Genomic DNA, 14,917 nt, shown 5'->3' with positions numbered 1-14,917 from the left:
CTGTAAGATGGAGATAATAATTGTAACACTCTCACGGGTTTTTGTGGAGAATAAAATTGCTGGTGCTTATAAGGTAGACCACCTGACACTTAGTGCATATACAATACAAGCTGTATGTGATGTTAGTCAACAACATGGAATGGCTAATTGTTATTTTGGAGAATTCTCCTAATTCCTCTCTTCCTTCATTTGCCTCCTGAAAATCTGTCACAGAAGCAGGCTTGTCAATTGTCTGTATTGCAAAGATGATCACAGTATAAAATAATACATTATGAAATTTTAGTATAAAATATAAGAACTTAAATTTAGTTTTAATTTTCATACTTTCTTAAAAATGCTATTCAGTATTTTCATATGTTCTGATGCAGTTTCTAGAGGGTACAGTTTTATGTCCTTTTTGCTGTTATCATTTTGTTTCTTTTTTTTAAATATTTGGGCACTCTCTGGGGTAATTCTCTAAAGAGTTTTTCAACTTTAGGGGAAAAAAGAGCGAGAATATATGCTAATGGAAATTACTTAGAGAAACCTGAGTAAATCTAGTAATTGTGTGCCATCTGTGGTAAGGAAATTAAATAGTGCACTTAACATGATTCAATAATTAAATATGTATTTATGAAATCATTTGTAATAGCTTTAGTATATGACCTCAGGTCTCAAAGGCAACCACATAGTGATTACCCTTGAAGCTTCATTGAAAAGTGAGTTACACAATCAGCTTTGTTTTCTTTTACTGCTTGAGCGTGCATTACCTTGAAACCTCATTGTGAAAGAAACTTTTCTGTTACAACTCTTGCACATGATTTCATCACTGCAGTACAACATGGGGTGGGAGTTGTGGTGGGGGGTGGGGACAGAATGTCAAGAAAAGTTGACAATAAACAGAAATAGTCAGAAAATTACCTGTGGGAGATGGCAGATGATCAGAGATATTGAGACAGAAGGCAGGCACTCTGCACATCAGCTGGAGAGGAGGAAAGGTGCATTAGTCAAATGAATTATGAAAAGAATGAAATCAAATTACAGAGAGGTGCTAACATTTTCTTCATATTATTAGGTTTTTTCAGACTTTGAGATATATTCTTTAGTTGCACCTCTCCTTTTTTGCCAATGTATTACTTAGGGAAAAAAATTGAATTTTAGCATTTGGAGAAGAATACAGAACTTAAGTGGTCAGCTTAGGAAATGACATGTTTCATAAACATAGACTGATTTTTAACTTGATGAGCTTGAATGATTTACTTTTAAAAGTCAAATTTCACAGATCATGTCCAAATTTGTTTTATAAATCCATGAATTAACACTCAGGATGCATTTTCTTACTTCGTAAGCTAGATTTCCTGGACAATATGGTGAAAATAAAAGTACTACAAAAATTTTAAATGCATTTTAGTGTTCCTCTTCCTGATTTTCTCTAGCTAATTTACAGGGGTTCCTGTTAAGGAATAACAGCTGTAAAATATGCTTTGAAGCTCCAATTTAAACTCTTTATCCTATTTCCTGAAACCAAATGGACGTTTTATGATTCTAACTCCTACTCCCACAGATTGCAATACTATTTTGTCCATCTTTCTCTTTATTTTCTACAGTTCAGTGAGGTTTGTATTAAGGGAAATCCTTTCAAAAAGTAGTTTTGAGGAAAAAGTTTCCCTTAAGCTAACACAGTTCTTATTTCTTCTATTTCCAACTTCAACTCTTCTTTCCACTGCATTCTCAAATTTGCAGAGTTAGGTAATTTTAGATAAGTCCCTTGCCCGTTACCTACCATTGCCACACTTTACATTCCATCAAATAATGTACCAAATCATTTTGCACCTATGACACAGTTCAATCTGGGTTCTTTAATAATCAAAATAAAGAGGTATTTTGGAAAATCAGTGACATATAAGTGAGAGGCATTGAAAACAAATCCAATTTTCTATAACATTGGTTCTGTGTAATTAACATAGACAATAATATTAACATTGAAATATTGTATAATGTCTAATATCTTGTAGACTTAAAGTAGCAGATTAGCTTTACTCAAGTAATCAATTGTCAAACATCACTTTAGCAGGATAACATTTCTTTTAGTCCATTTGTTCCACCTGCTTCCATGTTTTGGTGTTGGAAAACCTCTCTCCAATTAGTGGAAACAGTGAAGCAGCTGTTTGCAATGTCGGTAGAGAAATATTTTTGTTGAAAGCAGCTAACTGATTTATATGAAAACTGATGGTGTGCACACATATACATACACACATTGTATATTTTTTGTTAGTATTAAGAAACTCCACAATTTCTGCACAAAATCTGCCAGGAGTCACAGCTGAAACCACCATCATGTGATAGAAAGTTCTGGCAGCTTCTAACTGAGCAAAATTGCAATTACTAAATTGGGTATATTCTGAGAATTAGAGATTTGTCATTAATTTTCAATTAAATGTATTGTTATCAGAAAGTATTTTCCTAAGTCTACATATAATCACCATCTCTATCCCTGGTCTATATAGCAATTATGTACTGGGATATTTTCAGAAAATTAATTTTGGACTGATTTTGCTGATAACTAACCACAAAGATTTTCTCTATGCTGAAACAAACTCCATCTTTGGTTTTGCGTGAAGTATATTGCTGTAGATGATAAAGACGTAACTGAATAGTTGATATTCATTGACTGCTGAGGGTAAAGATGAATTTTTTAGTATAACTCCAGAGAGCAATTCTTAGGAGGTAAGACATTTTTTTTATTGACATAGGGCCAAAGGTGAATGTTTTGGGGAGCTTAGATAAAACTAGCTTTGCCGCTCTTGAATTATATGCTAGAAGGGAGGGTGGAAATGTGTTCCCTACTGGACCATAAGACTCCAACAGTTTCTTTTGCCTGCAAAATTCAAAAATGCCTCGTGGTATAAACCTCAAACTCAGAATATTGTCCTCCTCATTGTACTGAGAAAAATGCATTGAGAGCAAAAGCAATCCGCATTCACATTTATAAAGCTGAGAGGGTTTTGAAATTCATGCCTGGATGAGCATCATATAAGCATTTTTCTGGCTTCTCAAACCAACCTTTCTACTGCTGGGCTGTATTAAAAATTAGAAACTTAAGGGAAATCAAAGGTTTAAATGTAAAGAACATACTGTGCAAACCCTCTTTTGTCTAGGCCTAATGGAATTTTTAATTTGTTTGCTTGTTTTGTGCTTTTTGTAAATCTTTACCTTTTTCTATTTTTTAATGTTAAAATAGGTAATTTTAAGCAACATTTTACTTAATGATCACAGGAGGCCCAAATAAATTGGAAAATGTCAGGTTAGATGAAGAACATTAATAAGAATCAACTTTAGCTTGATCTGATTATCTCTACTGTTTGACACTATGAGTTAGAAATCAAAATTACATTTTTAGAAGTACTCTAACTCAGAGCTTGTGCTTTTATATTAAAAATATATTTGTATTTCGCCTAGTGTAAAAGTAATATTCTTAAGCATTCTGAAAGAACGTTTGGCCATATAATAACTTTTCTAGTTTTCAACTCTTGTCACATGCTTTATATAGATGTAATAGTTTCAAAAAAAAGACATCTAGACGAATGTTTAATCAGCCCTGCACATACAGGAAGTAATAAGGAAAACTGTGGCAAAAGGAATTTGAGCCTTATTTTTCTTATCTGTATTTAAATAAGTAAAAAGATTAGGATGATAATTCCAACCTTTAGAGCAGTTTGGAAACAAACATATTATATGGACATGATAGATAATAAATGCCAATCTCCTTCTCTTCTGATAAATATGTTGAAATATATTTTTTCTCATCTAAATAGATGACTTCTTACCTCTCTGGATCTACACAGAAAATCAAGCCCATTATCATTTTGTGGGTTCTTATACCTCTCTTTTAATCATTGTGGTCAAAATAAGTCAAGGCAAATAACAGACAATAGGTTCCACTGACAAGGGCAACCATAAGGTCACAGTTTTGTAGCAGATGTAGAATGTATTGATAGATTATTCATCAAAGAAATCAAATAGGAAGATAAAAATACATTAAGCCATTTTATAAGAAGGTATTAAAGAACTGTGCTGCTATAAGAAAGTGTATCAAATTGCTTTTTTATTCAGTATGTCAAATGTCTATTGAAATATGGACCCTTCCCAAAAAAGGCTTATTATACCAGTGTATTTTAGAATTATTTATTTCTATAGCTAATCTATTATAAGCAGCCTGTGTTACACCTAGTGAGATTTTAGATGGAAAAAAAAGGAAAAAGAAAAAAAAGAATACACAACAAGACAAAAGAAGAGAAATAAAGAGTAGAGGGGAGGGGAGGAGTTGAGATGACTGACTGATGGGAAAAGAAGGGAAAGGAAAGGAAAATATAATAGCACATAAGCTAGTTGAAGAATCACACATTTCTTTTGCAGTTCTACATTAATTTTATGTTAACTAAATTGTTATGGCCAAAATATTAAGTAAGAATACATTTTTCTGTCACTTCCCAATGATGCACAGATCATAAAACTTGAGATGTATAAGGAATTCCTTTAAAAGGTAGTAATACACTTTCCTTAAATGATATCACAGGAAAATTACCTGTTAGACAGGATTGGGATATCATTTAGTTTGCAGGTAAATGTCACTTTAAAGAAGCCTCTCTGGCCCCCCTGTTCATTTTCTGTCTTGTCACACTAATTTCCTGCACAGGATTTATCACTGCCTCATAAGTACTTGTTTATTTTGTTTCTTATGTGTGTCCTACTACTGAATGTAAGCTAATGTGAGGAGAGAGATTGTCTTGAATGGCCTATGGAAGACAATATTTATTGAATGAATGAATAAAATAAATGTATATTTTAAAATTTGACCAAGTGCCTTGTCAATGAAGATATATTTTGCCATGGCACCATATCTGTACCTGAATATACATTGATGGCTGAACTCTCCAGATGTGCAATGAGAACGTTCTTTTAGTTTTCATACCTATTCTTTTTCATAAGGGCAACAGCTCCACTTCATGCCCTGTCTTTTTCTGTCAGAAACTCAGAATGCATAAACTCAGCAAACTACCAGTTGCTTTATTGTGCACACAATTATAATTGGCTATTATGGTTTCAAGTCAGCACTTTATGATAAAATGCCAAGTCCATGATAATTGTATAATACAACCTTACAAAGATGTACTGTGAATGCCCAAGTGGTTGTTTCCAGTGTGTTTTGTAGATTATTGACATAAGTGATATGTCTATCCAATGCAAAAAAGTAACATAAACCATGCGATACTTGGTCTCTATCAGTCAAGAATTGCCTTGCAAATATGTATATGGTAACATATTTTTCAAGCATGACATAGAAAATCCTTGTGCATCCATTAATTCCACCTCTTGCATTAATTCTTCTAAAATCTCAGACTGCCCAGAATCTCTCAACTCACATACATCTTTATTCATGCTTGCATTATATCACTTAATGCATTCTTTTCTAATAGAGTAAAACTATCAGTATGTGGGTCTTCAATAAAAATAGTCCCCCATCCTATATTATAAATTCTTAAAGATAGCGACAGCATTAGTTTTATCTTTACCCTTCTCAAACTGCCTATACCCTAGTATAATGCCGCATCTATAGGAGGATCTTTAGAAATAGTTAATTGAAGTATAGATCACATGTGTAAGAACAGACTTCAGTTAATACATAAAATGTCAAAATCTAACAAACTTATTTTAGAATCAAATCTATTAATTATGTTCATATGTGCATTCATTAATTTTCACAGATTAATTTTGCGATGTGGTTACAGTTACCAAGATACATACCTCTGGCAACAAAAAGGGTGGGCCTGGAATGGTGGGTGTAATATAATCCATTATATTTTATGCAATTAAACTACTCAAGGCCAGCATTCCACCTGCCATATGTAATGAATTGGTTTCTAAATGTCCAAGAATATTAAAGTAACACCTATTAAAGGCTGATGTTCAGGTTATTTTTACAGTTTCTAGTTAATGTGCAAAACATGTTTAAATTCCCAGATGACCCAATGAAAATATATACTTTGTGTATCTATAATTGGTAATGCAATATCCACACATTCATGAATATTAGATTACGAGGGTGATATGGGTCTTTAAAACCACTTTAAAGAGAAAGTGTTTTGAGTGAGAAACAGGTTTGAAACATTCTTTGAGGTTTTTTTTAATAATTCTTTCTGAAAGTTGACTCCTGGTATTTTTACAAGCATATGATTTACTATAGGAGCTTGCAAAGCAAGTAACTGAAAAGACAGATTTTGCTGACAAAACACCATCATTGGTTTTATTAGTCAGGAGAGGAGAAAGGGTCATCATTTAAACCTATGGCTCAGCTATGGGTTGTGCACTGAACAACCCCAGGGGCACCATTTACATGAACTACAAAGGGAATAGTGCCATTGGATCCATGCAATGCAGTGGCTTTGGTAGGGGAAGTGGGCAGCTATCATGAATAGTGTTATAGTAAGATGTGGAGGATTTGTTAAGGAAATTATTATTTTGTGGTCTGTTTGTATAAAATTAAATTTTTTAAAAACTGAAATCTATATATAGGATAATTTAGCTGAAGAAACTCTCAAATGAACTATTCCAATACAGTTTCTCAAGGCAAATAGTTGAGTTCTATCTTTTGGACTATATTTGACATGAGAGATAATTTATATGACTAATGAAAAATTGAGTTAAGTGATAGTTATTTTTTTAAATGACTTAAATGCATTCTGTTGGTAGAATTATAAGGGCTATAATTTAAGCTCAATGGGGGCAAAGACTTTGTTAGCTGTGTTCATTCATATATAGCAGGTCCCATATATATGAGAATATATAAACAGTTCTTAGCACATACTACATAACGGGCACTCAGATTCACTTATTAACTGAATGAAGATACAAGAAATTAAGTAGGTCACCTTTGCTATTCTGAAATTTATGGTATAAAGATTCATTTAACACATACATGTACTATATACACACATACATATGTGCACATATGTGTATATGTATATGTACATAGGTAGACAGATGGATAGACTCAATTAGAAATGGTGAAGGATGCCTATGTAATGCATCTCAGCAGACACCCTACATACATACATACACTCACACACACACACATAAAGTTTTATGTAAATGTATTCATTAAAGTTCAGTACTATACACACACATCACCACCACCACCACCATCACCACCACCGCTACCACCACCATCAAACAACAACAGTTATACAGTTAAAGCAGTGTGGTCTATTTGATTAGTCGCCGTAGTGACAGCAATATAGAGAGGAGAAAATTAAAATAGTGCTTAGTTGAAAGTGGGAACAAATAAGGAACTCTTCTAGAGTTGAGGATACATTGATTCCATCCTTGAATATAGGTACAATGTTGAACAATATATAAGACTTGCAATGATGGCAGTACAAAGTGTAATTACTAACACAAGAGACTTTTTATTTCTTACCTCAAATAAATACAATAAAGTTCCTACCCAATAATATTACAGCAATAATACTTTCCATTTACCTGAGTAACTTAAGGCCAGTTTCAACCTTGTTTTACTTAGAAATTAGACAGTTTTAATAATTACAGACTTACAACATCAAAGCATGAAACTTTCTTTTTTAACCTTTGGCATTTATGAAAATTTGGAAATCTTAATTAACTTGGTGAAAAGGCTGGCTAAGAAGATTATCAGCATGTGATGATTGACAGGATGATGAAAATTGTCTTCTGCAAAATTCTGATATATTTAGCCTGACTTGAGTTTCTTCCTATATCATCAGTTATCTCAGTTTTATTTTTAGTTTAGCTGAATCAATAAAAGGAAAATATTCACCACTGTACTTTGTGAAAAAAAAATCTGATTAGAAAACAAAGGTAACTGAACCTAGACCAAATTATAATTGTATTACAAGTGTAAGTGAACTAAGTTTGTCGAAGAAAACATTCCTGATCCTATTCAACATTTTTCCTCCCTTATACCAATGTTTTCCTCACTATCCTTCAACTGCATCTTCACTGTCATGTACCTTCCTCCATATAATGACACTATCCTAGCAGTTTTTAATTCAGGACCGAAGTATGATATCTAGCCTTTTCTTTCCTTTAGTCGTTTACAATCTCACAAATACAAGCAAAGCCTTGAAGCTCTGCCCATTGTATTCTGCATTCCTATGAGATTTGAGCTAGAGGTTTTGTAAATTAGGTATTCTTTGGTAGAATTAGAAATTTGAGCCAAAATCTGCAGTCACCTGGGACCCTTGCATGAAGGTTCTAAATCTACTGAGAACTTACAGCATCTCATATAGAGCACCTGACACACATTGAGGTAATTCTTTCCTTAGCTATTTGTTTTTGCAACTTGTTTCTCCATGATTTTTATATCCCCTACCCAGTTCATAAAAATATTAGGATATATTTTGAAGCTAAAATCCATGTTTAAAAAAGTACAACAGGGCTTCCCTGGTGGCGCAGTAGTTGAGAATCTGCCTGCCAATGCAGGGGACACGGGTTCGAGCCCTGGTCTGGGAAGATCCCACATGCCGCGGAGCAACTGGGCCCGTGAGCCACGATTACTGAGCCTGCGCTTCTGGAGCCTGTGCTCCGCAACAAGGGAGGCCGCGACAGTGAGAGGCCCGCGCACCGCGATGAAGAGTGGCCCCCGCTTGCCACAACTAGAGAAAGCCCTCGCACAGAAACGAAGACCCAACACAGCCATAAATAAATAAAAATAAATAAATTAAAACAAAACAAAACAAAACACAGAGGCCCCCCATCACTGCTCATGAAACCATTGTTTAAAAAAAAAAAAAAAGTACATCAGAAATGACCAAAAGTCATAGGGAAATAGCTGAATAGCTCTAGTCTAGATTTTTATCCTACATAACTTACAGAGATGAAAATATAGGTCTAGTACTCAGTTAAGACAAAACTGAAGAGAAATCGACATGTTAATTTATACTTAGTGAGAATATATAAATCTGTACCACCTTTAGTGAGATAGTTCAAAAATGTGTATTACAGGTAAATATGTATGATTAATGCCCCAACATTCCAGCTTGAGTCATTTATCCCAAGAAGGAGCTAAGTACTCAAATGTATCTACTACAATGTTATCTCTTACACTGCTGTGGATAATTGATCAAAAGAGAGATAATGCCTGTATGAGAGCATTGTTAAAGAAATTTTACCCATAACATGAAATATCTAATCTTAAAATTTGCTACAGTTGTATTTATTGACAGAAGAAGAGGGTTTAAACAATTAAAAAAGTAGGATCACATTTTATTCATTTAGTCAGCCAAAATGTTTATTGAATTCTACTTTGTATGAAGCCATGTGTTCCATGCCAGGGGATTAAAAAAAAGACAGAGTTCCTGCCTTCATGGAGCGCACAGTTAAATGGAGGGGACATCTATTAAACACACACACACACACACACACACACACTCTTACATAAGTGTGAAACTTTGGCGAGTGCCTGGAAGGATTGTACATGGTGTGTGGTGTGCTGTGCTATAGGGGCCAGAAGCTGGAGGTCCCCAGGAAAGGAGGAAAGAAGGTGGGAGCAGCAGGGGGAATTCTGGAAGGCTATTCATCTAGATTTTAATAGTAGCTCTCTCTGGGCAGTAGGATTTCTGGTAATTTTCACTCTTGAAAATACTTTTGGGGGTATTTAGTGTTTCAGTCGTGAGCACATACCATATTTATTCAATTTTTCATCTTAAAAACAATTCGGCAAATGAAATGGAGTAACTTGTAAATAAAATCAGAGATAACTGCAGCTGTTAATTTTTTTTAAAAAAAAGGAAATGTAACTACACGTAAAAACTATATAAATAGATCCCCAAAGCCCCATTGATACAAACAAAAATAACCTAATTTCTAATCAACATTTCCATTTCAAAATTGTAAAAACTGACCAAAGATCAGCATGAACAGTGCATTCCTGAGAAGATCCAAACACATGTCAAAATTAATGGAATCTCTTGCTGAGGATTCTATCATGCAGTGACTGCAAATTTTAGAAAAATAGGGCATTTTTATCATTTGAATTTTATTTCAAGGTTTGTGACTGTGTATGTGTGTGTGTGTGTGTTTGTGTGTATGTCTGATATGAGTAGTTTAGAGAAGCAGCTTTTAACATGTTATGGACAAATCAAGCTCCACTTCAGCAGTAAGCTTGGGAATAATTGCAGTTGTTAAGTAAGACCTCTTAAGCTCTCTCCAGCATCCAGTGCTGTCTTTCAGAACAAGGAAAACAATGAAAGGACAGGGAAATAATCCGGGATAGGTTTACAAAAGAGGTGTGGATTCAGAAGCTAAATTCTTTGCTCTAACGCGGCAGAAGCTGTAACACCCAGCAGTCTTGGTTTAGTAAATTAACAGTAGGATTCTGTCTGCTTTCATGTAAACACAATCCAGGCCTCATTACAGTTGTTCACAGTAACACTAACCATTTGTTTGAGTAATGCAGGGCTGTATATATTCCCACTGTGAAGTCTGTGTTTGACTAGGATTCACATTGATTTCTACCCACTGATTGTGTGCAAAGATTCTCATGCAAATTGATTGTTTTTATTTCCCCCCTCCCTTCTTTACTTTGCCTTCTGAATGGTAGAACTCAAGGAAGATATTTGCGTTCTTTGGAAAATATTATCTTTCTATGCTACATTTCAAAATAAAATGACCCATTTGGAAAGTATTGTGAGGAATGTGAAGAGCAACAAATATTTCATGCATATTTATTCAGGCTGTACGATAAAATCATGCATGGAAAAAGGAAAAAAATATCTTGATATAAATTGACCAGTTTTGTTTGATAAGAAATGGGCATGAGCAAGGGGTCTCCAATGGCAGAGGCCCAGGGAATTAGATATATTTACCTCCAATTCATTAAGACGCTGTCAATTGTTTTCCCAAGTGAGCTCATGCAGCCCCTAGGGATTTGTATAACTAAAATATACTAGATCCATCACAGCTCAGACATAGACTCTTAATTTCCTTGTTTCCTTTTTAGACATTTCTTTGAAGGAATCAACTGTGATCAAAATGGGCTGTGGGAAAAACCTTAATCAAATTAAAGAACTATATACTTTTGAAAAGGCATTTCTGAAGTTTTATTGGTTGGCATAGGTTAATTGTTGTAATAAACAACCCCAGAATTTTAGTGATGTAACTCAATAGACCTTAATGTTTTGCTTATATAATAACTGATTGGTGATGTTCTGGGGGAGACTTTCCATTGGATTCAGAGACACAGGCTCTTTCTATCCTGTAGTTCCAGCTTCCCCCGAGACCTTGGAGTCCTTTCAATTCCTCAAGGAGACAAGGAAAGGAAAAGAAGCATCACCATTTCAAAAAATGGATCAGTTTCTGGAAATGGCAGGTATCTCTACGCCCCACATCACATTAGTCAGACAGTCACATGACTATGTTTAATTTCAAGGGAGGTGGGGAAGTATGGTCTAGTCTGGAGCCACGGAAGAGGAAAAAAATGGTTGGATGAGCATAATTAGCTTCTATCACAGAAGAAACTTCATTGAGAAAGTTACCTATTTTCTTTAGCAAGTAAACACAAAATTAAATCAAAACAGCACCCTTCATCTTTGTGAAATATAACCTTAGTGGTTTTGAAATAATACATGTGCCTTGTATTAGAAAACTTACACATCTTATTTTGCCTAATTGATGTTTAGAGGAGAACCATTTTCACTTAAAGATATGAAATACAGAACATTTCCTTTGAATGACCTTTTATGAAGTGAAAAGGCTCCTTAATAGTTAATAGTAATGAGCTTTTTGATTTTCTGTAGCAACAAACTATGCTTACAGCTGATTGTATGCAGGTGCCCTTTGGGTATTAATAATAATTTTTACAAATCTCATGTGTTCCACGTGGAAAACAACTTCTAGGTTTACTGATAAAGGTATTCTTGGCACTGCAGAGATTTTGTGATTTTGCACAGTTGCTGTCTGATTATTTCTAATGGCAGAGTAGGTAATAACTTGAAAATTCACACTATAAGCTCTAAAATTCTTAATGTTTAGTTTTATTGTACATAATTTTGCTTACTGTATCATTACATCTATTTAAGTAATGAAGCAAAACATTTTCTGAAGCATGGTGGGGAAGTATAAGAATACATTAAGAGTAAATGCGTGACTGAATAGTTTGTATGTTTCTTACGTGGTTGTTTAATAAAAACACATTCTTGGATCAAAGATAGACCACCTAGACGTTTAAAGTGATTTCAGTCTAGATATTTAAACTGTAAATCATATTTATCATCTTGAGAGATAAGTGGAAATTTTAAATTCTCTCCCATTCCTGGGCTTAGTTTTTCCATGGGATGTAACTTGTAAATACTTGATGTATCTCCATTTTGATGAGTATTGATTACAAACTATTATGTGTAAGCTATCACTTTAGGCCTTGAGAGAAATACAGTGTTGAATCAAACTTGTACCTTGCTTTTCAAAAAGCTTACATGTAGCAACTGAAATAATATATAAGCATCATAAGCTGCAGTGCAAAGTAGATATGATAATAAGGAAAATGAAGCTAATAGGTCAGGAGTTAAGAAGAAGGAAAAGGATGAGGAAGATAAAGGAAAAACATTCAAGAGAAAATGTAAGTTTGACGTGATGGAAATGGAAATAAAGTTATCAGGAAAATGATGTCAAGTATCTTTGCTTAGAACAAGAGGCTTGAGTTAGTAAGGTAGAGCAAATGAGAAACAGAAACTGGAAAACGTTTTCAACGGACACTGGAACAAGACTTAGGAAATGTTAACATGATGTTTCTGAATGTAAGGAGGTAATGGGCTGGCTGGTGAGATCAAGGTGCGACAGCAGAGAGTGAATTCACAAGGATGATGTGGTTGGAAATAGTAGAGACTTTGGCTCCCACATTCAGACTTGATTGTTGGCCAGGCCAGAGCTGCTGTTGCATGGAAGCTGACCGTGGTTTGAAATGCTCTGGAGGTTATAAAAACAGACCCTGGAACTCAGATGAGGTTCCTGCACGTATTATCTACTTCACTATCCCTATTCTTATCCTGACATCTAAACCTCCCTCTTCTAAGAGAATTGACAGGAGGAGTTTTAGAGTCAGATCAGGATCAAATTCCAGCTGTATCACAAATTAGCAGTATAATTTGACATTTCTTTTTCTCAACCTAAAATAACTCTTAAATAAAACTGAGGAGAATTCCTAATTTGCAGGCCTATTGTTAGGAGTAACTGAAGTAATATGTGTGTGTGCAGGTAAGAACCTAAAACAATATGAGCACAAAGGAGGTCTGGCATAATGACTCATTCCCTTGCTCCCCTACCTTCACGTAAGGGTCAATTTTCTCCTTCTTTTCTTCCTCCCTTCCTTTTATTTGTAATTACAGAAGAATGGTCATGTGTAAAATACATGCTACAGGATTTCTCTGCCTTACATTACAGTATAACAAAGAAAGACTTTGTGAATCCATAACAACGCTCCTAGGAATAGTATTTAGGATTTAGAAGGAGTTGGATATAAAAAAAATGCTCAGAGATATAAGAGAGAAAGTTCTCAACCCAGGAAGGACAGACAATGCGATAGAAATCAAGGTCAGGGAATGCAATGAGTCATGGCTTAGGAGAAGCACAGACAGAGGCTTTGCAGACCTTGATGTCCATTTGGGTGGAAGCATGGATTGATGCTTGTCAGTAAAAAAAAAATTAAAACTTTGAAATGCTAATTTCTGCTGTGTCGGTGAATGGCCATTTGATTGAAGAGCTTTCTGTGTTTTAGGAAAGATATACTCCAGCAAAGTGGAGTGGGGTGGAGAACTGTGGAAAATAATATTTTAAGAGTATGCACTTTTTTTTCCAGGGCACTCTACATGTCACTGAATAAAACAGAATTTTCTTTAATCTTAAAAAAAAGAAAATACTTTCAAGGTAGATATTATTTATATTTGCATTTTCTTTTCTCCCTAAGCTTCAGTTTCTACATTTGTTAAAAACTAGGATAATGATACCTATGTAATAGGATTACTGAAAAAAAGGAGAGTTGATGACACAAAGCACCTGGTTCAGTGCCTGAAACATATTAGGCTCTCTCCCACAAATGGTACCTCTTATCATTATTCTTTTTTTTTTTTTTTTTTTTTTTTTTTTTTTTTTGGGGAGTTCTTTTTTTTTTTTTTTTTTTTTTTTTTAACATCTTTATTGAAGTATAATTGCCTTACAATGGTGTGTTAGCTTCTGCTTTATAACAAAGTGAATCAGTTATACATATACAATATGTTCCCATTTCTCTTCCCTCTTGCATCTCCCTCCCTCCCACCCTCCCCATCCCATCCCTCTAGATGGTCACAAAGCACCGAGCTGATCTCCCTGTGCTATGCGGCTGCTTCCCACTAGTTATCTATTTTACATTTGGTAGTGTATATATGTCCATGACACTCTCTTACCCTGTCACATCTCACCCCACCCCCTCCCCATATCCTCAAGTCCATTCTCTAGTAGGTCTGTGTCTTTATTCCCGTCTTGCCACTAGGTTCTTCATGGCCTTTTTTTTTTTTTTTTCCCCTTAGATTCCGTATATATGTGTTAGCATACTGTATTTGTTTTTCTCTTTCTGACTTACTTCACTCTGTATGACAGACTCTAACTCCATCCACCTCATTACAAATACCTCCATTTCATTTCTTTTTATGGCTGAGTAATATTCCATTGTATATATGTGCCACATCTTCTTTATCCATTCATCTGTCGATGGACATTTAGATTGCTTCCATGTCCTGGCTATTGTAAATAGAGCTGCAATGAACATTTTGGTACATGACTCTTTTTGACCTATGGTTTTCTCAGGGTATATGCCCAGTAGTGGGATTGCTGGGTCGTATGGTAGTTCTATTTGTAGTTTTTTAAGGAACCTCCA

At 34.7% G+C, this 14,917-nt stretch overlaps 1 protein-coding gene across 7 annotated transcripts in view; it reads left to right on the top strand.

Annotated features, from left to right (window-relative positions):
- PCDH7 (protocadherin 7) overlaps nucleotides 1–14,917 on the top strand; it is a 422,241-nt gene that overhangs the window by 276,247 nt on the left and 131,077 nt on the right. Inside the window, exon 3 of one of the 7 annotated variants that reach the window (XM_082464531.1) lies at nucleotides 11,276–14,138. The exons of the other annotated variants lie outside the window; for them this stretch is intronic. Within the exon in view, the coding sequence (XP_082320657.1) occupies nucleotides 11,276–11,436 (161 nt within the window). The 3' untranslated portion in view covers nucleotides 11,437–14,138. Of the gene's footprint in view, nucleotides 1–11,275; nucleotides 14,139–14,917 lie in introns of those variants that run through there. 7 annotated transcript variants of the gene reach the window in all.

This window comes from Balaenoptera physalus (assembly GCF_965194825.1).
Source record: "Balaenoptera physalus genome assembly, chromosome: 5".
Classification (NCBI taxonomy): Eukaryota; Metazoa; Chordata; class Mammalia; order Artiodactyla; family Balaenopteridae; genus Balaenoptera; species Balaenoptera physalus.
Note: the sequence above shows the minus strand (reverse complement) of the source record. Positions and strands in the feature narration are given on the sequence as shown.